General features: G+C 38.6%; 1 protein-coding gene across 1 annotated transcript in view; it reads right to left on the reverse strand.

Annotated features, from left to right (window-relative positions):
* GUCY1A2 (guanylate cyclase 1 soluble subunit alpha 2) overlaps nucleotides 1–27505 on the reverse strand; it is a 169229-nt gene that overhangs the window by 39074 nt on the left and 102650 nt on the right. The window contains exon 6 of the mRNA XM_061991878.1: nucleotides 25734–25877. Within this exon, the coding sequence (XP_061847862.1) occupies nucleotides 25734–25877 (144 nt within the window). The remainder of the gene's footprint in view (nucleotides 1–25733; nucleotides 25878–27505) is intronic.

Raw genomic sequence — 27505 nt, forward strand, 5'->3', positions numbered from 1 at the left:
TCAGGAAAAATCAGCTTGTAAAGTACAGAAATTTTCCACATGACAGCTGGAGTGTACGTGTAACTTTGTATCAGGTATGTTCCAGTGTTATAACATCTCACACTGTTAGGCCATCCTGATATGTCACTCATCTCTAAAATGATGATGACAATGTCTTCTTTTGCTTGTTCATCAGTTCATTTTTAAGAACTTCTATTTCTATAGATTTAATTCAAAACAACATAAAACCTACATGGCAACAAGGATTTTTGTAGAATTTACCCTTCTCTTAAGCCTGGAGCAAGTTTCCATAGCTGGCAGGTGATGATTAGCATAACAGGCAACACTATTGCATACAAAGAGATTCTATGGATCCTATAAAAAAAGTGTTTAAGGCCATAGTTGGGAAGAGGTTTATTAACACACCTTACTGGCCTCTGTACTTCACCATCACAGAGCTTCAGATTTATGCGGAGAAAGTGAACCTCCTCCCCAGTGAAGCCGAAACACACATTCGCATATAACAAGGCTTTTGAAGTCTTTCAGACAGGCAAGTCCACTGAGTTTAGAAAACTACTTCATACAAAAAAGAGAATGATCATTAAAAGAAAGTGTGTTGTTCTGCACTGAGCTTAGGATTTCAGCAAAGTATTCACAGACTGTCATGATTCATGTATAGACGGCGCTTCAGCAAATCAATCAAACTGTATTGACACCACAAAAGAAATGTAACAAAAACTAATAGCAGCACTCAGAGTATTCTGTAAAGTTCTGTTAGCTTCACTAAAAATCTAGGTTAAAAAAATTGTAAATAAAATGGTTAATGAAGTCAATGAAAAATCACTCTGAAACCCATGTAGAATGCAACATTTTTTTCGTTCCTAGATTTAACCTGCAAATCTATAAGCAGTATGTGACGATTCTTGCATGTCAGATGGGCTATGAATGGCAATGAGATACTATTTTACCAGTTTCAAAAGCTTCAAACAAAATTAACTGCACTACAATCCTAAGAAGAATATTTACAATAAACTTGAACATTGCAGAGTTTTCACAGCTAGAAATATTTTAACCCTATTTTCAAAGCAATTAGCAAATGAAGACCTGATGATGCCAACAAAATCTGAATAGGTGGAGATAAATTCCTCTCAGATGAAGGCGAACCACTTATGAGAAGGAAAGAATTCAATGTCCAGTCTAACAACATCATTCAGTGATCTCTCTCTGTGTCTCACGCTCATCCCCCCCTCAGAGACCCTGATACAGAACAAAGCATGGGAAAACATACATCTGGTTTTAGTTTGTACATTCTGTAAAACACTGAAATCACAATATCCTTTAATATATATTAAACATTTTGCAAACAAAAAAATCCAAAACCATTAATATGTTTAGTCAAGATTATCTCTGCCCATCTTCACAAGCTTTTATCAACTAATTTATTTTTCTAGAATTTACAAACATCTACACACACAAATAAAAGCCTTTTTATGAGAAAGACCAAAAAAGAAAGACAAAGAGACTTTAAGCCTCAGTTATCTTTGGATGTTCTATTCAAAATCACTAGACAAATTAAACACTAATTTAATTTTGGATGCAGTAGCAGATGATAGCATGGCATATCCATAACTTCATTGTTTGTCACAGCTTCCCAGCCAACCTTTAATGCCACTAATTGGGTGAATTTGGCAGCTGAAGGACACAGATGCCTAGCCCTGGATTCTTCTTATCCATCATTATCATTACTTGCTCCTTTCCTGCTATTGCCCTGGTCTGATTGTGTTTCATTTGGAGCTTTTCCAGTCCACTTCTTCACCAAAAGCCATCACTCTCTTTTCAAACTTTGCAGACAAGAGCTGACAGCTCCTCTACCTTTTAGTCCCATTTTTTACTTCTTTCCTCTCAAATGCATGCAAGATGTGTTTTCGTGGAGAGTCCCTTGATTTTTGTATTGTACTTTATTTTTCATGCTGTACATAAATGTCGCATTAATAGACCATGTAATTGAAAAATAGGAGTAAAATACACAAATTCTTCTCACACAAATAACAGCCACCTCGACAATCCTTCTCCCTTGACTTGCTAACAAACAACCTTCCATATTTTTCTTCAAAAATTAATTCCATTTTTATCAGATACATAATCAAGTCAACGTGAGAAAAGCAGAAAGCAGCAGCAACCAACCAAATCATGTGAAATAAAGTGTTATCCTCATGTTGGGATATCTCTGTAGAAAAACAGGATGAGTGGGAAAGGATGAGTTGAAAATCATCTTTTTATTAATGAGTGTGTTAAAACAAACGTTTAAGTTTCCAATATTAAAATTGACTTTTTAGTAAGATGTTTGTTTAGTAGATCATCTGCCGAGAGCATGAAGCCAAGGCAAGCAAACAAATCAGCCACCAACCTTACTAATAAAATAATAGTTCTTTTAAAATCAATAAACAACATAAATGACAACGGAAAGCTACAAATAGCTATGATTATTTACAGGAGAAAAAAGAGAATTATTCTTGATATTACTGCTTCAAAGTCTATCTTTCAGCCTTAAATTAAGGGAAAACAGTTGGAGAGAAAGAAATCGTTAGCTATTTCAGAGACTCTGGCTGTGGCTTTGTGAAGATTAAATCATGTCAATTTAATAATTTTTATTTGTATTTAACTTGAGTTGAAATTAGTGGATAAATGAAATAAAGTAGATGAAATATGCCTGAACTTCATCTCGCTTGTTACTTATGCCTAGTAAATAAAAATCAATTATGCTGAATTTTGTTTACTATGTTCGTTAATGATCTGCAATAAACAACACACATTTGCATTTAACTGATCACACAAACTGAAAGCATCTACAAATATAGTCCAAGTTAAAAATACACAATTCAAGAGAGAAAATTGGCAAGTTCTGTGTCAGGTCTCCTGAGTGAAGACCAAAATGAACTTGAGTTAACATGCAATCTGGTCATATGAAAAAATATAATTTGGCACTATGAACATCAACTGACACTCTAAATAGTTCCTTCCTACAGAAGTCTAGATCAACTGCACCACGAATATTAAGTTAAAACCTAGGTACTGTCAACAGGAGTGATTTCTGAAAAGATCAACAATCTGTTCAGATCCTTGAAAGGTTTGTTTCAGAGGGAAAACTAAAAAAATCTGTAAATATTCACAGCTTGGTAAGGTACAACTCAATAGAGAGAACATGATAATCATCTGCAAATATCTAAACTCTTTTAAGGTCAAAGAGGGAAATATGGCAGATGGGGACACAACTAGAAATAATAACATGGAAATGAAGACATAGATCCAGCTTCCCTAGGACTAAGTAGTCTACACTAATGGCAGCAAGAGAACTCAACACTGAGCTTCATCATATAAGTCTTTTCTTTAAAGCACAGCTAAAACACTTGAAAACACATTGTACGGATGTTGACAGGAAGAAAAGCAGGATGCAGTAATATATGTAAGTCTTCTTTAACATCATAGTGTATTTATGGAGAAATAATTAGAAAGTGGTAATACATTTGAGAGTTTCAAATATCTGTCTTCCTGTCATCCTTAATAACAGATGGGGTAGGAGAATTTTTTCTGAAGTACTGAAACCACGTAAAGAAATGGAATTTTGAACTATAGTTTTAAATTAAGTGTAACTCAGTTCACATTGTCTTTAGAATTTCACTAAAACATAATACAAAAATGGGCTGAACTAGGAACTAGGGTTTAGCATTTTCAAAAGACATCTAAAAGAACTTTGAGAATATTATTTACCTCATTGAATTAATCTATGTACAATGACTGTCAGTACTCTGGAACACATTCCTTCCGAGGAAAGAAATTTATCATTTTTAGCAGAATCCAATTTGGAAAATATTAATTAAGGTACGATGATTTAAGCACTTTAGAAAGCAGATGACAGCAGGATCACAAACTCAGAAGCTTTAGCACTAGGCAAAAGAGGTGGCTCCAGAGACACTAGGGATCATCTGAGCTGCAGAATCTGGGAGCACAGCAGGGAGAATTAACACCTCACATGAACAGAGGATTGGTAGATGTCAGATCAAAGGGTATGAAATCCTAGGAACTGTATGGTCTCTACTGGTCATTACAGTCTTGAAACCTGCATTTCTGGAAAACATTTTCAGTGACATTGAATCAAAAGAACTGTTTTGACAGAAAACGTGATCATATTGTGGCATAGGATTTAACTAGTTACTAGAGATGAAAATGAATAATATAGCAAGTACGTTCACCCAATTTTACTTTCAACATAAATTTGGATTTTTAAGGGGTTTTTTTAATATTAACATGATGATCTATGTCTTAACATTCTTTGAAGTATTGAGTACACAATGCATAGCAAATCAGTGAATTTTGAAAGAAAAGTAATATGATTTTTAAGATAGTCATTCTTTAGGAACGTGACTGTCAGTTCTGTTAATACAGTCATTTTGGCATTGGTCTACTCATCACAGATTATCACAGTGAATATACATAACTACCAAAATAAATCCTTTCCCAGGAAATACTTGGACAGTTGGACATTCAATGTTCATGTGGATGAGAGAAAGGATCTCTCACTAAAGAGCAGTAACCTCCAAAGTAAAATGATGCTATGTCCTACAGTGGTTTTGGTTCAAACAAGCTGTGTCTCTCTGAAGCGTGTATCCCAATTGTCCCTACTTACTCAACACTGTTTCAGTTTGCAAAATGGTTTTGGTCTACATGAACTAGACCCCCGTCAGAGGAAATTAAAACAGTATCTGTGCTCAAGATGTACACCAAAGTCAAGACAGACTTTTATGGGCATATCAGGGTCCAAATCAACATTTAGTCTTTTAGATCACATATGGTAGAGGCATTCAGACCAAGGAACAAAATCAGTCCTGTGAAAAATTCAAAATGCATTGAGTGTCGATGTAAGGGCCTCAGCACAAACTCCATCAACCCATTGATCCTTTTCAACTGCAGTGATCTGCTTGTTGAGCCGGCATACCTATTGGATCATTCGTGACAGGGGCAAGACAGTAAAACTAATTACCTAATATTATCCAGCCAAACCTGAAATCATTCATTTAAAAAATTTACTTTCTAAAATTCTAATCAGTAACTGACATTTTTTAACAATAAACTCATTACTAAGTAAAAATGTTATGGCTATATTAGAAATGTTCAGAACTGAAATGGAAAATTGAAACGATGACATCTTTAATTAGAGTGGTAAAGCACATAAAATTAAGACACACACTTATACAAAAATGCTGTAGATGAACCTTGAATGAAATTAGTCATAACACATTTAAGACTTCTCATTGCAAAACTCTTTAATCCCAGAAGCTTCCCACATTAAAGGCCTGGCTTCATACATTTCAAAGCTGTAGCACGTTAAATTCCAATTACTTCATAAAAGGTAGGCAGTATGCATACAAAAGACACTTGCAACAACAGACTGCATTATGATGTGTCTCAAAGCTCATTATAAAGCAACTACTACACTGGACTTTGTCCAGTAACTCACCACTATTTTTCTTCATTTAATTCTACTTAGAAATTCATCTTGGTTTGTAAGCAAATTCCATGAATCCTAATGCACTTCTAATAATCCCCATGAGAAAGATGAATAATGTTCAGACTACAGGTTCCACAGACACCATTCCCCACTGACGAAATGTGGGAAGAGTAATGAAAACTTCTTTCCTCTCCTCTGAAGTCAATTATTTTTCATAAAAATAAACAAGGGCTTTCTTCACATCAGCAACCATCAAATTCATGTAGTTGAGCCTAATATGCAGATTTGAGTGTAAGAAAGCAAATCTTCTCCTTTAAGATGTACACTTCATCAATTTCTGTCTAAATCACACAACCATCAAAAAGCATACAGATTTTTTGAAAATTAAGCCGATGGGTGAAGAACCTGTTAACAAGGAAGCACAGTTTCATATGAATCATGAGGAAATGTTGCCAAGCAAACACAAGTTCTTTGTATCTCTAATTTCTGCCAAACCAAAAAAGGTTGTTTTTCTATTTGAAGTATCTTTAAAGCTATTACCTGCACTGTAAGTTTCAGTGAGGCATACAGGCTCCAAGCTATGTTACGATGAGCTTGTTCAGCTCTGACCCAATATAACCATAGAAGCACAGGACTGCTATTATTGGGTCAGTCCAGGGTGCCACGAGGACTACTGTCCTGACTCAACCCACAGCAGCTGTCAACATCTATGAAAAAGTATCAGAAAATGACTAGCATGGAGTGATATCTTTCCAGCTTTCCTTGCTTGCTACTCATTGCGTCTCTGGGTCTTCTGAGGTGAAAGACCGTTTGCTGAGCCCTGCGTCCTGTGATGTCCTCACTAGAGTGTTGTGGCTGCTCAAACTAACTGGTACAAACCTGGAAAAGGTAAATCAGATATTTGCCTCTCTCTTAATTGCCAGCATATTTCCGGACTTCTTTCTTTGCTAGATTTTTCAAGCTATGCAGTGAGTGGATTCCTCAAATTTTCATTGGACTGAAGAGAGGTTATTGTTATAACCATCAGGTACCAATCAGTAACAATTTACTTGCCTGCAGCTTAGCCTGGAAACCCTCCCCAAAAATTATTTCTAAAAGTAGGAGTTTGATAATGTGCCATTTCTGTGGAGGTTACAAATGTGCTTCTGATGCCACTTCAGTCCAGTTCGATAGAATTTAAAACAGAAAGTACCATCAAAGCACATGGTACAAAGCACATGTCAGCACATGGACTGAATTTCCACCCAGTTAGCCCTGTGCTGACACCAACAGCTGACAGCACACTGCAGCAGATCTGGATTGTACACAGAACAGCGTTCAAATTTTTTTAATGAACTCTTTTAGATGCAAGAGCTGCCTGAAAAATGATTTGGGTCAAAGGCACAGAAGGACAGCAGAGGGCAATACAAGCTGGTGAGTGGGAAGTGTGCTGTGGGATGGTTAGGATGTCTGAGTTTAAAGAGAAGAGCTGTTGGGAAGGGAAGAGAGAGTTGTAGCATTCAAGGGCATGACATAAGATAAAACACAGGTCTCTTTCAGGATATTCATGAGAAGGATGACAATCCCTGTTTATCCCTATTAATCCATGAAGATTTTAAATGCTATAACTACCAAATCCTAAAGACTACAAGCAATATACCTGGGCAAAACCATGTGGAACAAATCAGAATCTTGTTTATAGAAAATCCCTTAAATGTAAAATTCCAATAAATGACAAAACAAAGGAATGGGAGAGGAGAAGCATGGAGAGGGGGGACCAGTGTAAGTTAAGTTTTGATAGGCTAAGTCCATAATGAGACACGCCACCAATAGACAAAGATGCATATCTTGTTTCCATGTACCAGTAAAAATCCCAGATATGTCACAGTAAACATGGGAAAACTGTAATTCCTGTAATGGCATTGAGCTATGAAGGTATCATCTTCTGTTAGCCCAGGAACACGAGTCATGTTGTCATTTTGTAACCTTGTCCCACTAAATTGACAATATGCTCAGGAAGTAGTTGTATCAGGATGTGAGGGCATTATTCATAACATTGCCATTACTGTGCAAGACACATCAGGAGATGGACTTAGAAATGTTTGCAAAAAGAAGTAATAAAAATAAACACTTTATCTAGATGGCAAAATAAACTATATTAACGTCTGCATAACCTCCATGTCCTGCTGAGCATTCCAAGTCCAGTTAAAGACTTGCTTTTGCTGATGTTCTTGGGAAGGAGGCATCAGTAAAACTGGAATCACAGACTCTTTTCACAGAAATTTACACAAATTTCAGTGGTTTATATAGACTGTAAACCTGCTGCTTGGTTCTTATGCACATGAATTTGCTGTTCAGAGTTGTGCAATCACCTCTACCAAGTTCTTCCCATTGGCTTTTTCTCCTTTTTCCTTTTAGGTGAGAGTATAGAGAAGAAACTTGTCAGGGTTCCAAGTAGCTTCCCTGTCTTCAGAAGACCAAACTAAAAGTAGTCATCTGTTGCAATTTGGTCATAGCTCCAAACTGATCCATCTATAAAGGAATTTGGGAGGGTTCAGATGTCCACTAAACATAAGACAAACCATGCATTTATTCTCACTTTTTTGAAAAGCAAACGACTTCGGTCTAGAGTTTAGATTTCACTTTAATATTAGTGTTATGTGGTCTGTGTAACTATGATGCTTGTGTTAGGACTAGCAAGAAAAACATTCAGTTTTGTATAAATTACAGTTTTTAAGCATTTTTTCTGTGAAACAAAACTGAGGTACTTAAATGAAATGAGAGAACAATGACAAGCTCAAGAACAGCCATTATATTATTTTGGGTTCAAAAGCTCTCATTCACCTGGAATGTGAGATCTTCACCTTTGTTTAATGTAAGCCATGGAGACAAAGCTTGGTTTTCTACACTCTATTAAGTCACTGGCTGCTCTTAATGTCTTTTTTATATTTCCAGAAATTACATCCTAAACCATTGAACTATGTGTTGTACTAAAATATCATTAAAACTAATGGTTTAAAAGAAACAGTGTTTTCATGTGCACAAAACATTTCACTGGAAACAAAGGGAACAAAAGAAATGTCAGATAACTCTGCTTACAAAACTATCACAGCAAAAAGCATGATGCATCTGACACACACCTCTAAGTCAAGGTAAGTTGAGCCCTATATTACCCTTACCTCATTGAAAACTAGATTGGAAACTCTGCACTGTTTTATAGATTGCACTGTTGCTCTGTAAGTTAGTGTAGATGTTGCTGGAGAGACAGTTGTACTATGAGAATAACCTTTCTCTATTGTGCAAGATACATTTGAATGCAATCATTTTGATTCTGAGTGGCTGCTCATTTCTTCCTAGTCATGAACAATCAGACCAAAAAAACTTAATCACTGTGTTCACCGGGGAATAGATCTGTGCAAAATTAACGTTATCTCCTGTAAACAATAATCTTCATATGTGAAGAAGAGTAAGTTTTATTATTTAGCCGTTTGTCATTCATTCCAATGCATTAAAAGTTTTTCTTCTGTCCAGGGAGCAAGAATGTCACACAACATAGGTAAACAATGCACATAATGCAAAAACTGGCAAAAATCAACAAAAGCTCATGAAAAACAAAAAGGCTAAATGTTCTTTGGCAAATGCTCAGAAATAATGAAAGCTCTGAGAACAGAAGGATGTTACAGTCTCCTCAATATGTTTATAACTAGCAGTTTCACAAGCTCCCTATGAGTCCGTTGGGGAGGAAATGGCAGTGTATAAGCAAGCAAAAAATGTTGTAGGGTGACCAGATTAAAACAGATACCATGACCTCAGCCACAGAAGATAGAAATTTTGTGCTCTTGTGTTGTTTTTGTTATCTGAGCTATCCTAGCTATTAAATGTGCCATTTCTTCAGAAAAAAGAAGTTGACATTTATCTGCAGAGGCCTGTGACTAGGATCAGGCAATAAATTAGATAAGAATGTAAGAACAACTGTACTGTATCAGACCAAAAGACCATCTAGTCCAGTACTGTGGCCTTGAAAGTATAAACAGCCCAGTGTGCAAGGGATCGTATCCTGGAGACAAGCAGGGGTAAATGAAGGACTCACTGAAGCCTGTGAAAATTTTATTCTGGTTCTGGTAGAGAAAAGGTTTCAGAGAGTGCCAAACAATGTCATGCTTCGTTCTCACCGACAGTTACAGACAAGTGAGACCGGAAATTTGAATATCAAATAGCTTTCTATTATATTTTAGGTTTTGTGGCAAATGCATAAATTTATAAAATTAAAAAAACCCTAAGTTTGGGCTCCACATAATTGTCTTAATTTTCATCTTCAAGAAAGTTCCTATTCACAGATAGCCCATGAAATGGAGACTTATGTTCTGGAGTCAGAAATAATGGAATTGTCTTTATCACAGTACAACATTTTAGGGCTTATAATACCTTGTCCATGTCAAAACTAGTACATGTTAAAATTAAATTAATTACTCTTCAAGAGTTTGCATAGGAAAAGGGAAAGACTCACTAATTTTGGAGACATTTCATGGCTGGGTGTATATAAGCTACGAATTTGAAGCGATGTCCTTATAAAATATCCATCAATGTATTTACAGAAACAGTATGGATTTCTCAGGCTTCCAGGGGCTTTAAAGTTGAAATTGTGATTATTACAAAAGCTAGTTAAAAAATAAAACCACTATCTAAACTTACATTCTCATGAACACTTATGTTATTGGTTCTTCTTTCAAAAAACAGCTCCACTAACATACTTTGAATTTTTTGTATAATGACCTTTTATGACATGAAACACCTGAGCTATTGAAAAAAGCAAAACTTACACATTTAATGTACCTTTAGCCTTAACAGTCCATAAAGCTACAAATTGCTAATGTGTATGCAGATCAGTCACACACAGGTTTGCTGAATCTGGCTGCTCACATAAAACAGTGCACACACATATATATATGGAATATTTATATACATTAAAGGAACGATTTCAGTTTGTTCTGGTGATTCAGAGTTTTTGTCATTATTGCTTGAACCTAAAAATACTTGTGTGTGGGATGTGAACTTGGCTATTAATTAATTTTCTAAGGTGAACAGCTGTTAATATTCATTGCATTAAGTCCAGGTAGATATAGTTTTCTAGAGTAAAAATCAGACTAATTTAGGGCTCATGAGCATCAGCTAAATCATAGAATCACAGAATGGTACGGGTTGGAAGGGACCTTTAGAGATCATCTAGTCCAACCCCCTGCAGAAACAGGTTCACCTAGATCAGGTCACATAGGAACATGTCCAGGTGGGTCTTGAAGACCTCCAAGGAAGGAGACTCCACAACCCCCCTGGGCAGCCTGTACCAGGGCTCCATCACCCTCACAGTGAAATAGTTTTTCCTTATATTTAAGTGGAACTTTTTGTGTTTCAGCTTCATCCCATTACCCCTTGTCCTGTTGCTAGCTACTATAGAAAAAAGGGATGTCCCAACCTCCTGACACCCACCCTTTAGATATTTATAAATGTTAATAAGATCTCCCCTCAGTCTCCTCTTCTCCAGATTAAACAGCCCCAGTTCCTGCAGTCTTTCCTTGTATGAAAGATGTTCCATTCCCCTGATCATCTTAGTGTCCCTGTGCTGGACTCTCTCTAGAAGTTCTCTGTCCCTCTTGAGCTGAGGAGCCCAGAACAGGACACAGGACTCCAGATGAGGCCTGTATAGAACTTTGAAGATTTTGCGTACTTTGGTAGGTGCAAGTCTTCACTTCGTAATTCAACAAAACTAAGGGAGATCCAGTTCTTATTAAATATAGATTTTTACATGCATTAATAGTCAAAGAAACAGTTGCTACAGAAACATAATTTATTTTTTAAAACATACTCACTACTTCAGGAAGTAAACCACAGCTCTCACTGATCAGATTAGACCTTCACAACCCTCCGTTCTTTAGAAAATTCATTCCATGAAAGTAAAAGATATAAAACCAGAAACCCAGAGAGTTACCAAGCAATTATAGCTCGTGTTGATTTTAATGCCTGAGAGACATTAAACACGCACTTCAGTTTACTAGATGGTACAATTGTGCAACTTTGAGTAAACTCTTGCAGGCAGATAGACTTGTAATAAAGGAAAGAAACTGTTCATTTTTTCTATATATACCTCTTCTAGTCTCTATAAATTGATAGTCAGAAATGACAGTTTCACCTTGGAAAATCAAAGGCTGAACAAAGGTAGTCATGTGCAAAAGAGTTTCTACTCAAATCAGGATTTGAACTCAGCTCCCATATGAGTAAATGCATAGTTAGCTATCGAAGTTTGAAATGCTACCATTATCTATTAACCCTGGACTATTTCTGATTAAATTAATAGGAGTTTTGGACAAAAAGACATTTGAGCAATAAACTGTTATCTAAGTTCAGACAACCACTGTGTTCTAAGATGACGACCTTTCTGTAATATTGGAAATTAAAGTTCCAAAACTAGTTACTGAAGATGGCCTATACAGCCATCTATGTAAACACAAAAAAGACAAACACAAGATACAAACAGAAATCACAAATAAATGAAAGATCAAACACCTTTAACCAGAGACCATAAAAACACCTTTTCCAAGAGACTACATTCTTTTAAGTTTGAAGCAAGTAGTGAATAAAATTGTCCTACTTGAGATATCTCACAGATGCCCAATTTTCAGGCCACAAAGCTCTATTATTTTCTGACAACCAGGCTGTTCTGGTTTAGCAAGGAGCAGCTTTTGGCTTAGTAACAGGGGGAGCGGGTTGCAGTGAAGACCCGGTAAAGAGTTTGTGGACTCTCCCCCGGCTCCTGGGTTCACACCCACCTCCGGCCCGGCTGGGCCAATCTGGCGCCTCTGCGATCACTATTTAGGGGATGGGAATTTGAAATGCGAGTTAGGAGGTGTAAGAGGGATACAAGATGGAGGCGACCACGCGGACCCTTCGGCCAGAGAAGGAGGAAGGAAGGAGAAGCAGTAGACCGGAGACCCTTCTGCAAGCCGTGGTGAGAATGCAAGCTGTGCCCCTGAAACCTATGGAGATCCGTGGCAGGACTGAGAGCCACCAGCAGCTCCATGTGAGTGAGCCCGGACGGGCGAGGGACTGTGTGGGGAGACGGCCATGGCCCAGGCCGTGTTGGAGAGCCTGCACGTCGCAGAGCAGCCCCACACGAGAAGCAGAGAGGAGCTGCAGCCTTTGGACTGGGTGCACGTCGGAGCAGCCCATGCAGGGCTGCCATGTGTGTGAGCTACCCCACGGACTTGCAGGGAGGACTGGTGTGGAGTTGGCCCGTCCTGAGGAGGGACGAACGGCAGAAGCTATTGGGAGCAGACTGACTGAGACCCCCACTGCCTGCCCCTCCGAACCGTTCGGGGGGGGCAAGGTAAAAACCCCGGGGTCAGGACTCTGAGCCCGGGAAGAGGGGAGGTGTGGCGGGAAGGTGTTCTTAAAAAGGCTGGTTGGACTCTTCATTGACGTATTCCTCTGTGTTGTTTCGTTTTGGTTATGTTTTGGGTTTTTTGTGGGTATGTTTTAGTTGATGTTGCATTAAATTATTTTCTGGTTTTTTTTTCTTCCCCAAACCGAGTGGCCTGGTCTGCTTTGTCCTGAACCTTAAGCGGCAATTAAGCCCTCCCTGCCCTTGAGCAATTCTCAGCCTCCTCGGTACTCGAGGCTAATCGTGGTCTTTTGTTCCCTGATGGGCCTAAACCGCGACACAGGCCATCATCAGATCACAGCATTTTATTTTTAGAAAAACACAGAAATACCCATTGGAATAATGGGGAAATATTCATGTAATTTCATAATATATATTTGCCATTGTCACTGTCAGAAAAATCGGAAAAGATTTCTGAAAGTTAAAGGTTTTTTTAAGTAAATCACATTAATATCCCCAATGGAAATGACAGCTCAAATTCTGTAAAGCGTTGTTTGTGGCTTCAGAGGGATTTCTAAAGGACCACCCTGCAGAAATCTGTTCTAAAGCAGTAACAATAGCAGCTAGTTCCTTTCCCAAAGAACTTTAGAACGGAATGGTAGTTAAAAATCTTGAAACTTTAGGAATCTTTTTTGGCAAATACAGGTTTTTACTACTTTTTTCCATCCATTTTCAAAACGTAGCAGAAATGGACTTACTGTGAAGTAAAGCTGTCACAGAAAGTAAAAACAGAAATTCTAGTGAAAGATGACAGAAAGGATACATTTTTTAAAAGGCACATAGGGATTTAATTACTTTCTATTAAAATTATGTAAAAGGTGTCACTACTTCCACGGACAACTGAAAACTTATTTTATAAATAAAAGTTACATCTCCCAGATGAACACCAAATTTTAAAAATACAAATATATAATCACACTGCCTGAGGCAGAATAACTCTGAGCCCAGTACAAGATAAGATCTGTGTGGCTGGGGAGCAGCTTTGCTGAAAGCGAGCAGGGGGTCCTGGTGGGAAACAAGATGCACAGGGCTCAGCACAGCACCACTGCAACAACAGCAACTCTGGAGTGTCCAAAAGTGAGACATAAAGATAATCAAATGGCTGGAGAACCTGCCCTGTGAAGAAAGGCTGAACAGGTTAGGTCTTTCAGCTCAGGGAGGGGAACTTCATCACAGTATTCCAGTATGTAAAGGGCAGCTACAAAGAGGACAGAGGCATTCTCTGTCCAAGGAGCCACATAGAGATGACAAAGGTGCAATTTGGATCAGGAAAGGTTTAATCTTAAATAAGAACGAAATTTTTTACACAGAGAACAATCAATGAGTGGAACAACCTCCCCAGGGACATGGTGGAGTCCTCATTGCTGGAGGTTTTCAGGGCACCAGATCATAGAATCCTAGAATCATTACAGTTGCAAAAGACATTTAAGATCATAGAGTTCAACTACTTATCGAGTTTAATCACTAATAATCACACCTAGGGTTCCTCTCCCACAAACCTAGCTTCAAAGCTTCAAACCAATACAAATATCAGGTCTTCCTTCAAGATAATTATCACTTGAGTTACCCCAAGTACTGTCAGGTGGGAGAAATCCGAGTACATCCTAATCCATTTTTGTTTATACCAATTTCCCCTTTCATTTTATTGACCTAATCAAATATATCACATGACAGGAAGAAGCCAAAGGGCTCTTAAATTAGCCAAACCTCCTTTGAATTGTTGTGTCTTGCTTTCCCTTCTTTACCTTTCACAGTTAATGTGTTTACATCTCCTCCCCTGCCTTTTTAAAATATTAAAGCAAACCAAAAATCAAATATGAGATATACTAAAGTAGGGAGATTGGTTTGGCTTTTTTTTTTGAAAAAAAAAAAAAGTTCCAGTTATTCAATAAGAAATCTTTGAAGATGATTATTTACACTGAATGACTTTTACTCTAGTTTAAATGTAAGGAAGATATTTGAACAGAAGAGGCTGTTTCTAGCTTGTCTGAAACATTGGCACTTTTTCCAAACCACTCTATGTCTCATATGAAAGGAAGCTGAAATACCATTAAACAATTAGTTTATGGACTTTTTTATAACAGGAAATGCATTCTTCCTTAGTGAACAAAACTGTTCTGAAAGAGATGAACACTGTTGCTGAACTTGTCAGCTTCAAACAGAAAGCCAAGTATAATCCTTGAGCATCTACCCCTCATCTGAACTGCTCACTCAAATATAGCACAGTATAATGACTCACCGTTTAGCACAGACTAAGAACGACAGTTATGCGATAGAATTTTTTAACTGGTGCTTAAAACTGCAGACTTTGACTTTTCTTTTCAGAAACATGGGTGTTGGAGAGAATGGGGGAAGAAAAGTAGACGATGGCCGTTTACAAATACACTTCCTTCGTCTTAATCTCACAGAGGAGATGCTGTCTGCTGCTGCTAAAAATCCTGTAGCTGGCGATGCCAGAGTATGTAGGTAGATCTGCACAAAGGTTAACAAATCTACAGGATTGCCTAGTGAGGGCTGAGAAAGACACCATTCTCCGTGAGACAGGCCACAGGCACCTCTTCTGGAACTATGTGCAAAGCTCTGCTTGCAATCTGGGGTCAGAAAAGATGAAGACTTGTGAGATGCTATTCCATGAATATCAAAAAGGAGATCTTTCTTGCAGTGAACATAATCCTCCCAGAAGAAATGTATTAAAGGGACAAGGTAACTAAAAATCATGGTGAGGAGAGCTACACCCCTGAAATATGCAGCAGAAAGTATGCAGTAAAAAAAAAAAAAAAAGTGCATGCAGCTCAGCTGCATTCTTTTGGGGTTAATTTCCAGTGCACCTTACCCAGAACTATTCATACAGTAGGAAATAAGGGAGAGTGGAAGGAGGAAATGGAATGAGGCCCTTTCTTGAATCTTTTTCTTCAGCCTATGTGAGGGTGAAAGAGAGGGAGCTATGCTATTCCTGTCACCAGCTCGTGGCTCCTGGAGGGATAGCAAAATCTCTTTCTTCCAGGGGAGGGTCAGATCAAAGGAGGAAGCATATCTGCCCTATTCACTGCCCAAAACTGCAATTTATGGCACAGCACCACCCCAGATAAAGTAAAAAATCTGGATTAGGGGACTTCACTGTTTGAACCCTTGGAAGGGAGACAAAACATGAAGCGACATTAGTCTCAGATAAAATATTGTCCAGCTTAGAAAAGACAATGTACATAATTAATACTGTAATAATAAATACATGTGACTAGCACTGGACAGAAGAGGTCTCCTTCAATTTAAAGCAGGCAGATCAAAAAACAAGTGCTGGCACCTTGAAGGGTGAAGCAGATGATGCAGCAATACAGCACAGGGCAGCAGCTGCGCAACCGATCTCAGATGGTCAGGTGGCAACTACCTCTACAGCTAAAAGGCTGTTAAAGGCAAGGCATCTTCCCTTCTGTATTCCACTCAGAGGCCTCTGGGATCACCTCAGCATATTAACTCAGTGAGGTGGCAATTCAACCTAGCAGCATTTTCTGCTTACATGGCTGGACTACATAAAAGTCAATAAAGCACTATTTTTATGCAAAAATCTGTGCTTGTTTCTCAGTGTATTATCACATATCTTCTGTGAGTCCTTGCAGGGTTGTGTATAATATCATACCATTACTTTTATTTAGATTTCCTGTATTGCTTCTCATCTCTTCTCCATCTCAGGAACAGATATTTAGAACTGTGGCAAATGAAAGTTCAGCACTCAGCTACCCTGAGTTCCTTTAAATACTCATGGATAATTTTAAAATATATAGGTTTATGTCTTTTTTTCTATAAATACATAACATCCCTATACACATGGCAATTCTCATGAAGGACTTTTGTCCACTGTTCCCTTTGAAAGATGTAACATCAAACTTTCTGAAACTCCTGTGTACACCACAGAATGGTTTATGTAAATATTCACCCAGTGAGTTGTGTTGCTGTTTCTATTGTTGCTTTTTTTTTTTTTTTTTTGCCTGAATAAAGAGCCAATGACAATAACAACAACAGAAAATTTCAGCTTTGGCATGGAAGTTCTCCACTGACTGGAACAATCCAGAATGTGACGTTTCACTACCTGCACACAGTGCCCCAACTCAAGCCCACAGGCAAAACAGTATAATTGGATATCCTCCATCCTAGGTAACACTTTGCTCTGTTCCAAGTCTCTTATTTTTCAAGTGATTGTCTTATTGTTTTATTATTTACTATTCTGGAACAAGTTTTTCTCTGGTCAGAAACTTACAAAATCTGGTGATTCTATCTGATAAAAATGTCACGAGACATTTCTATGGAAGTTTTGGGGTTTGATCATTCAGTGTTCTCAGGCAGAAAGTGTTTTCCATGGGAAACTTCCAAACAGCTCTACAACTAGCCAGACATCTGGAGTATTCCTTGGAGGTGTTTGATTCTGGAAAGACTAATGGACCATGAGAATCACACCAGTGAGAGATGTCACATCAGTGAGAGATGTCACATGGTGACCTTAAAGTTAACCCCACAATCCAGCTGCATATCCTGTGGCCACTAATCTCATGACACAAATCTAAATCTTGAAAACTTTGCTGGTTTCCCCTGTGCATATACTAGTATCACCTGAAGAAGTATTTGCTCTCTGTGAGGCATTAGGACAAAGTTAGAAGCCAGGCACAGCCACCATAGTAAGGTTTTTCTGCCTTAGGGAACAGGACATATGACTGAATTACAGAGGCGTTTCTATACTCAGTTGGATCTAAATACTGTGACTCACATAGAGTTGTGAACATGTAGTAGTCACTTTGAATTAATAAACAATGGAAAAGTCCACAAAGTGCTCTAGGTAACTAGCCTGGTTTCTACAAGTATGCTTTATCTTTGTAAGAGAGAATAAATAGAAAGGTGCTTGTGCGTCTTCCTTTCAGGACAACGATGCAACACAAAGCATGGCATGAGAGGAGAATGACTGGGTCTAAATTAGCACTCTGATCATCTTTCAGGTTTCTTCCTTTCAGAACTCAGAAAAAGAATATCTTCATAGCTTTCTAATTAACATAAGCTGATGTATGTCAAGAGGATGGGGTGCCACTTTCTTTTGTAGTGTCCAGTGATAGGACAAGGGGTAATGGACAAAAGATGGAACGCAAAAAGTTCCACTTAAACATAAGGAAAAATTATATCACTGTGAGGGTGAGGGAGCCCTGGCACAGGCTGCCAAGGGAGGTTGTGTAGTCTCCTTCTCTAAAAGTTTTCAAAATCCACCTGGACATGTTCCTGAGTGACCTGAAGTAGGTGGACCTGCTTGAGGAAGGGGACTGGACTTAGATAATCTCTAGACATCCCTTTCAAGCCCTACCATTCTGTGATTCTGTGATCATGAACTCTCCTCAAGTCCAAGGAACTGTCACTAGGGCTGACTTTGGCTCACTATCTTCCAAGAATGCTCTCCAGAAAAAGGTCTAAGCTCCACCCGAGACATACAGATCTAAAAACTCCCCAAAGGAGTTGTGCTGCTCTCATGCTGGTAAGACTTTGAAATAAAGAAGTCGTGTCGTGGCTTGCACATTTTTAGTAAAGTCTCAATGCAAGTGTTTCTTTTGTGGAATTGTTTCTGATTTTTTTCTTTTAACACAAGGAAATTTCTAATTTGAAGTTATGCAGCCTGAAATAGGATATTATATACCTTCCAGAATCTGATGATGTAGACATGAGGTACAAGGGGAGGTTGCTAGGAGACCACAGATGGAACAAGGAGCATTGCAGTAATGCTGCAGCTTTTCATATGGGGCTGATGAGAATGCCTGCATCAGCAGCAAGCCTTTCACAATTTAAAACAAACCAGACAACCTTTTACTGCTTACATAAAGATATAAGTTTGATGAGGACAACTAAATTATTATAAAACTACCATGCCACAGGCTGAATTCAAAGCAAGGCAAAAAAAACCCCCAAACATTTAAAAGACTACATAGATAACACTTGCTAAACTACTCTGACTCATTGTAAGTTTGGTAGTGACCCCTTCATATATTAACTGGAAATAAAAGCTTATATTCAAGCAAATATTGGCACTTTCACTCTACTTGTGTTCTCAGCCCAAGTGCCATATTACCATCATGCAGAGGGGAATGCTTAACGAGCCTGAAGAATCATAGAATTGTTTTGGTTGGAAAAGACCTTTAAGATCATTGAGTCTGACTTAACACTGCCAAGGCCATCCCTGAACCAAAACCCTCAGCACCTCATCTACATGACTTTATCTCCAGGGATGGGGACTCCACCACTAACCTGGGGAGCTTGTTTCACTGTCTAACAACTCTCTAAGTAAAAAAGTTCTTAATGTCTTAAACCTTCCCTGGCCTATTACTTGTTACTTAGGAGAAGATAACAACTATCACCTTGCTACAGCCTCCTTTCAGGTAGTTGTAGAGCGTGACCATGTGCCCCCTCAGCCTCCTATTCTCCAGACTAGACAACTCAATTTCCCTCAGCTGCTTCTCATCACACTTGTGCTCCAGAGCCTTCACCAACTTTGTTACCTATCTCTGGACATGCTCCAGCACCTCAATGCTTTTTTCTGGTAGTGAGGGGCCCAGAACTGAACACAGTATTCTAGATGCAGCCTCAACAGTTCTGAGTACAGGATATTATCACTTGCCTGGTCATGCTGAACACACTATGTCCAATACAAGCCAGAAGGTGCTACACACAATAAAATTTATTGACCATTTCCATGTTATTTAGAAAAGCATGTCACTGTCAGTGTGGACATGAGCCATTACAATCCACAGAGCCCTTTTGTCTCTTCTGTAACCTTACTCATGAGGCAGAGTTCATGCTTATTAAAATTTACTACTTGACAAGCAGAGATGAAAGGTTTATCTAACTCACGCTTTCATTGTTCCAGTCATCACAACCACAGGTATTTAAATACATAACACAAACCAAAACAGCTGCATGGATGTAAAGTCACACAGCTTAGACTTGCTACAGAAATGGTTTTACTTGTAAAGCATTGTCACTTATATATGGGAAGTTTCAGTATAAAAAGTTTGGATAACATCTAAAATTCAAATGGAAAGGCTGTGACTGAACAGAGATTTGAACCAGCATTTAAGTGCAGATCCTTCCAGCAGGACTGTTCACCCCGAGAGCTCATGAGCCTGTTGCGCTGATTTTGGCCAGCGTAGAGTTAATTTTCTTCATAATAGTTTCTGCCGGGCTATGTTTTGGATTTGTGCTGGAAACAGCATTGATAACACAGGGATGTTTTAGTTACTGCTGAGCAGTCACAGTCAAGGCTTTTTCTGCCTCTCAACTAATGTCTTGAGCAACTGGCCTGGGAGTCCACAAAGAGTTGGGAGGGGACACAGCCAGGACAGCTGACTCCAACTGACCCCAGGGATGTCCCACACCATATGACATCGTACTCACAGAAAAAGCTGAGGGAAGAAAGAAGAAGGGGAGGGACATTTTGAGTTATGGTGTTTGCCTTCCCAAGTAACCCTTACACATGCTGGGGCTCTGCTGTCCTGGAGATGGCTGAACACCTATGTGCCCATGGGAAGTGGAGAATGAATTCCTTGTTTTGCTTTGCTTGCGTGTGCCGCTTTTGCTTTACCTGTCAAACGGTCTTTATCTGAACCCACGAGTTTTCTTTTACTCTCCTGATTTTCTCCCCCATGCCACCGGGGTGGGTGTGAGTGCGTGGCTGTGTGGGGCTTGGCTGCCAGGGGTTAAACCAGGACTCCTGTTCACCCTTCAGATAGGACCTATCTGACAAATATTAATTCAAATATTTCATTTTAAGGTAGACACTGAAAGCATGTTCGATGAATATAGACTAAAATAGCTTTACTGTCTCCTTTTAAAAAGAGCATTAAAGTAACAGGCTTAGATGTAGTTGTTCACACTGTCAGTATTTGAAATTAGATGAGGTTAATTCCACCCTTCACATTAAATGGTCCCTTTGCCAGACTTTTCTTCCCTCTCTAGCTGATAAATGAAGACCAGCTCTTGTGTTGATTGTGCTAATACCAGACTACACTGTTTAAATGCAGCTTATAAATCCACTAATAAAATGGATTTGGCAGTGCATATCTAAAAGCTAGAAGCTGCAAGCGCATCAGGCACTCTATCTTGATAATAAATAAACAACTGAGCTGATGCTGGCACCACACTATGTGCTTTCAAAAGCAAGGTCCCATCCACCTCACCTGAGGATAAATTAATTTAATTGAAGTCAGTATCAGCTAGAAATTTTCTGAACTAGTCACTAGCAGGTGAGAAAAAGAAAGGTGAGGTTATGTATTTGTTTCAGTTTGTAATTACAGTATTTATAGGCCTAATTCTCCTGTTATTGTAACATAATCATTTGAAAGACACATGCCATTTTTCTGCTGTAGAGAAACACATTTTAAAACATGTTTGGAATTACTGTGGTAGGGACTAATCTTTATGTTTTAGTCAGGAGCACCTGTATACAATACATCTACATAATTGTAGCTAATTTCATCAGCTTCATGTAAATAATTTACTTTTCCTCTGTTTGTTCCCAGTCCTGTATCTCTTCACAGCCTTTATACACTACAAAAACGAGCGGATAATCTTACAGAATAATCTCTTGGGAAATCTTATTAGTCAAAACTAGGTAGGTTCTGACAGAGCAGCCCTTTTAACAATAAACTTAAAAGGAAGTCTTTCTGTTTCTTTGAGATATATAATGTGCATGAATTAATTAGGCAAGACTTGAAGCACAATAAAAAGTGTTGCCACTAAAAATATCCTATGGGTTTTAACACATCAAATGAGATCTGCATCGTGACTTCTATCTCTGAAGGTCAATGCTCTGGAGAATTCTTCTTACAGTATTATCTCTAGCTGTTAAAATTAACGGGCTTCCACTTTATCTAAGAAAAAAAAGGTAATAAAATATGAAGCATACCCTAAATTCAAGTAACACTCACCTAAATGTGGGAGACAGTTTTAAATCAGTATTTTCAAACTACAGTCACGGGGCACTATGTATAACTAGTTGTACAGAACCTAAATCAAACAAATGTTTCTGGACTAAAAAGCACTTTGCTGAAAGCATATAAATCCAATTCTACATGCCGTGTCTGAGCCAAAAGTCCTTCTTTTGTACTAAGGCCTTAGTTCATGCTAAAGTAGCGTTGACATTTTGATTGAAATAAAATTGAGTTTTTAAAAAATCATGCAGGGACCTGAAGCCTTCTCCACTGTGAGTACAGGACAATGATCTGTCCATTTTCTGTCACAAACACTTATTTTGAAATGAGGAGACTGTACAACACTGCTTATAGGTTTTGAGGAGGCTGCTGCAACATTGCTTGCTCTCTTTTTCTGCAAAAAACCATTTTTCATTACCTTGCAAATCACAGGCTACCCACACAGGTATGAGAAGTGCAGGCTTGCAGCCTCCATTCTGCTTACACATTTCTGCTGCTCCACTGGAAGTCTCTATGCCTGAGTACACATTAGCTGCACACCACAGTACTATTAGCAGTGCTTAGGGGGCAGGAGCATCATCTGGATATAAATCAGACCTGCTTCATACCCCTTGTCACCATTGTACCTGTCACTGTTTACTGACCACATAAGTATTGCTCTAAGAGGTAGATTTTTCATAAAGTATGTATCACTGTACAAGCAAGGTATTTTTGTGATCATTACATTGAATATTTCAAAGGATGTGTACCCAGACCACGCACTTAATTTAATACAGTATTTTTTCATTCATTCATTTACTTTTTCATCATAACTCTATCATTTAACATGTCTGCTGCTATCACACAGATGAATATTTCGAGCACTACTAAAAAGCAAATATTTACATTCTGGTGAATTCAGTCCTAAGGTGACAGCAAAACATACTCATCAAAGTAATTTGGAGAATAGACATATTCAATAAATTAGACCCATAAAGTTAGACATAAGTTATTGGGCAATCATCTCATAAAATGCGTTACATTTCATAATTGCAGTTAGGCTTCCCTGGGGCTGAAATCTCTGCAACCAGGACAGCTCAAAAAAGTTTCATAATGACACTATCTAAAAAAATTTTGCCCCAGAATTAATTAGCCTATTAAATGTGCATTGTATCAGCCACATCCCACAAACACGGGGAATATCTCTGAACTCCCAGTTTCCAGTGCTGATCTCAGAGAGCTTAAACAAGAAATATGCCTCTGGAAAAGAAATAAATCCCCTGCAAGCACCAAGAAGACTTCAGCATATTTGCTCCTTACTAGAAAACACAATTAGAACAGAATAGTTGTACTGTAATTGTTAGACTACTAACAGAAATCAAACTTCAAATAACTGTCGTTTCATGCACTATATAAAATACTAAGAACAATTCCTTCCTATTTAATCATGACTTATCAGTCAATTTGGAGTGGGGTGAAGATGGGGTGGGGAAAGAAAACGGTTCACTGTTGTTTGCTCTTGATATTAGAAGGTCCCTTATTTTTAGGAATTTGTCTCAAACATAGCAATTGTCTTATATTTTCAAAATAGCTACTAGACTATGACGAAGAATTGTCAGAATTTAGTCACAGCAACTCCTGAAAGCTATCAAAAAGATAAAACTATCGGGCATGAGGAAAACTGCCCTCTGAGTTCAAGTTCTTCTCAAATATCCAAATATTGATGTAGGGTTTTCAATACAAGAAAACAAAAGCTGCGTCAGCATTCTGTATTCAAGACACCTGGTAAGGACATGTTGATATGAATCACAGATAAGGTAAACTATAGTGAAAATACTGTATTTGTTTTGCTATCTGTCTTAACAGGACCAGCTCAAAATAAAATGTCTTATAGCCTACATTAGGTACTTTGTATCTGTTAATAGATATTTAAATATTTTAATAGCAAGGCTTAATTGTAAAATGTTTCACACAGAAAGTCTCCTATTAATGGTTCATAGCAACTGTTACACATACCTAGGGGTTTTCTTAGCTTCAGGTAAACTACAGAACCAAGTCCAACAACCAACTCCACACAGGACAACCCAAAAGTGAAACCATACATCTAAGAGCATTGTCATAATACTTGAACACTGACAGGCTTGGAGCCATGAGCACTTCCCTGGGGAGCTTAATTCCAGTGCTTGACCACTTCCTGCTTTCCCTGACGCAGCTTTAAGACATTATGCACATGGAGCATTTGTTAACAGAAATCTGTTGCATGATGGGCACATTCATGTTTTTCTAAGAGAAAAACTGGCAGCTAACAAATGCAGGGATCACTCGAGTCAATTCAGCATTGGCTGAAAGGTAAAATCATGCCAACTCAATTTAGAAATAATGCATATGTTTTTAACTGTGACGATCATTGACATAACCACCAGGAAAAACTGTGTGTTCTTTGCCACTTGTAGGAGGACTCATCTGACAGAGCGTAGAAGCTTACAGTTCAGGCATCCACATTAAGGCTAAGTCCATAGACTTCCCTTACAGACAACTGTGAAAATACACATTTTTAGGGAGTGATTCATCTCATTCTAGAGTAGACAACTAAACTAGGACAAATTAAAGTAGACTTCTCCAAAAGTCCTTATTTCAACAGTTTTACAGGGTAGACATTCATACGATAGGAATCCTAACCTTAATGTATTTAAACTTAAGTCAAGATGCCACTATGACAGATAAGCTTTTTTAAACAGAATTTACTAGGTTAGAAACAAAGGTAACAACAACATTCTGCAATATCACCCTCCTTACATCCTGCCTTGACATTATTACATCTATTCTCAGTACCTCTACTGTCAGTGAATGACTAAAGGGTCAGAGGATTTGTATTCTGGGAAGAACAATTTATACAGAAACAGGAGTGAGTACATATAATGAAAATAATGTGTAATCTGACCCTTGAAAAAGAAGGGCATATATATATTTAACTCTCTGGGGTTTTTTTTCCTGATGAATCTCTATCTCCTACCTAAATATTACCAATTTCAAATGCTGGCAGCTACAAGATTGGTATAAGATCAAGCGAAGCAAAACAGCAGTGGAACTTTAAAGTGGACACATGGGTTTCCATCTCCTGCTACCTTCTGTACTGATCTAGGAGAAGGAATTGGAGTAGCGTGGGAAGGAAGCACATTAACACTGAGGAAGAGCAAGAAGTCTGCACATTCTGCTTTTATACAGGTCAATAATTATTTAGCCCCTCAGAGCCACAGAAAACTCTGAGTGCCTCTACGCTAGTCACAGAATCATAGAATCATAGAATCATAGAATGGTAGGGGTTGGAAGGGACCTTTAGAGATCATCTAGTCCAACCCTACTGCAGGAGCAGGTTCACCTAGATCAGGTCACACAGGAATTTGTCCAAGCAGATCTTGAAGACCTCTGAGGAAGAAGACTCCACAGTCTCCCTGAGCAGACTGTGCCAGTGCCCTGTCAGTAGTGCTGAAGTCCACACCAGCAGCATAGATCTGAACCACATTTCCCTATTGTCAGCGCATACAGTGCTCTGGCTTGTAGCATGGGACAGTCCTGGGTCATGTGAATTGTTGTCTTCTCACACTAAACTGGATTGGAGGAAGGGCTCCAGGAGTGGACCTAATACCCCGCAGCCACAAATTGGCATCCAATGCATATGACAAGGCAAGAGCTAATCTGTGTGGTTTACTGTGTTTGCTAAAGTAAGGCATGTCTTACAGGATTGCTGATGGGCATCAGTGAAATATATGTCCATAAAAAGGTGGTGATATTTTGATCCAATTTTAAATTCTCTTAATAATAAATAGATTTTTACTGACAGCACATGATGGAATTGATCAGGTCCACATACCACTGACTAGCTGAGGGTAAAGAGCAAAGGGATTACCTTAATAGGGCTGCCATCTGGAGTCAGAACCTCTTCTGAAAGCTCCATCATCTTCAGTGCCATCAGGGCAATGGCTTTAGCATGACTAAGGCTTTTCTTATGGAGCCCTGCTGCAACGCAGTACGCATCACCTATTGTTTCCACCTGCAGCAATCATATAAAACAAATGTTAAAGAATGATAATGAGAACTCTAACATTAGTTATCTGCAATAAAATGGCATTGCTTAAAACACGTAAAACATCCATAAAATAAGCAATTAGACAACAGCGCATAATTACCAGAGTTTCCAAGCAGGTGCAGTCAAAACCTGACAAGCAATCGCTTAGTGGTTCAGCACCAAAGATCACTACATCTAGAACAGAGTATGCCATCAGATGAGAGATGACAACGTTTTCCCATACAGTAAAATCCTTTTTTTTTCTAAATGAGAATTGCATGCAGCTTTGTTTGACAATATGCTAACACAGTTTGCTGTTGGGTAAGAGTAGTGCTATGTGATTATAATTCATAATTATTATTTACTCTGTGAGAAAAACATATCAGGAAGTAAATTAGAAAAAGCAAAACATCATCATAAAAAACAGTGAAGAGTCTGTAACTTCTCATTAGTAGGTAGCTCTTCCTGGTATAGGGATAATTTCCAAATGATGTTATTGCTACAGACTTTTGACTGTACCATTTTATGTTATTTTCACATTAGAATTGTTGTCTCTCTATTGTGCAGGCTAACTGACTGTGAATTCCCTACCTTTAGGCATCAAGTTCATCAGACTGATCCCTCTGGTCTCTTCAGATAGTCCTTACTTCTTTTTATCCTTCATTTTCTTTAAAGAAACCTGTCCCTCAGGAGGAAGCAGGAGCAAAAGAAATTACAGAAGCCCTCTGGCTCCTTATAAAAGCAACCTGAGAAATACTGAAGCCCTCGAGTTCTGCAGCTTTATTGACAGCACTATGTTTTGCAATCTGCTTGCCCACACATGTGCAACATGTTCTGCATACAGGCCATTAACACATGCCCAAGCAGACTCAGCCCTCAAGGCTGAGTTTGGTTTTTACTACATAAGTAGTCTGGCTTTCACCCTGCCCACAACGCAACAGACTAGGAGTGCCAGAAAAGGCTTCATCAAAGACTAGAGCGAGAAGAACGCATGCTCTGAGCAAGGACTTATTCAGGGAATAAATATATTGGATTCCTCTCGCTGCAGGAATTCTACTAACATTAGTAGACCTGGATCTTCTCAGATTAACTTCCAGTCCTGATAAGCAGGATTGGAAATTGTATCTCAAAAAGTAAGTGTTACATGTAAATGTACCCAGAGCATGAATCTGGAAGAACGGCATGAGCATATACTTCCATCAAATTTACGGAGGCTGCTACAAGCCTATTGCCAAGTTTGGCATCTTAGCACTTCCTGCTGATTGTTGAGAAGGATATATAAAAGAAGCTGAGGGCTTCTCACAAGCTGAGGGCTCAGATAGCTGTTAGAGATTCCTTGTCACTTTTGGGAGATCCTAGTAGTCCTTGTATATAAAATACTCCCCATGTAGGATGAATTTATACTGCTGCCTGCCTGTCTGTTTTACTCAAGCCATATCTCAGGATCTCTGTCCACAAGAGGCAGAGTCTGTCAACTTCCTGCTGTTTATTTAGGAGCTCACCTTTCCAAAGAGAAATGGATGGGCAAGTATATTGCAACGCCTGGTGAAAAATGTAGAAAGCAGGGAAGAAAATACATGAGCATAGTGAGAAAAAGGATCAGAACTTAAAAA

The sequence above is a fragment of the Colius striatus genome, chromosome 1 (assembly GCF_028858725.1).
Source record: "Colius striatus isolate bColStr4 chromosome 1, bColStr4.1.hap1, whole genome shotgun sequence".
Taxonomy (NCBI): domain Eukaryota; kingdom Metazoa; phylum Chordata; class Aves; order Coliiformes; family Coliidae; genus Colius; species Colius striatus.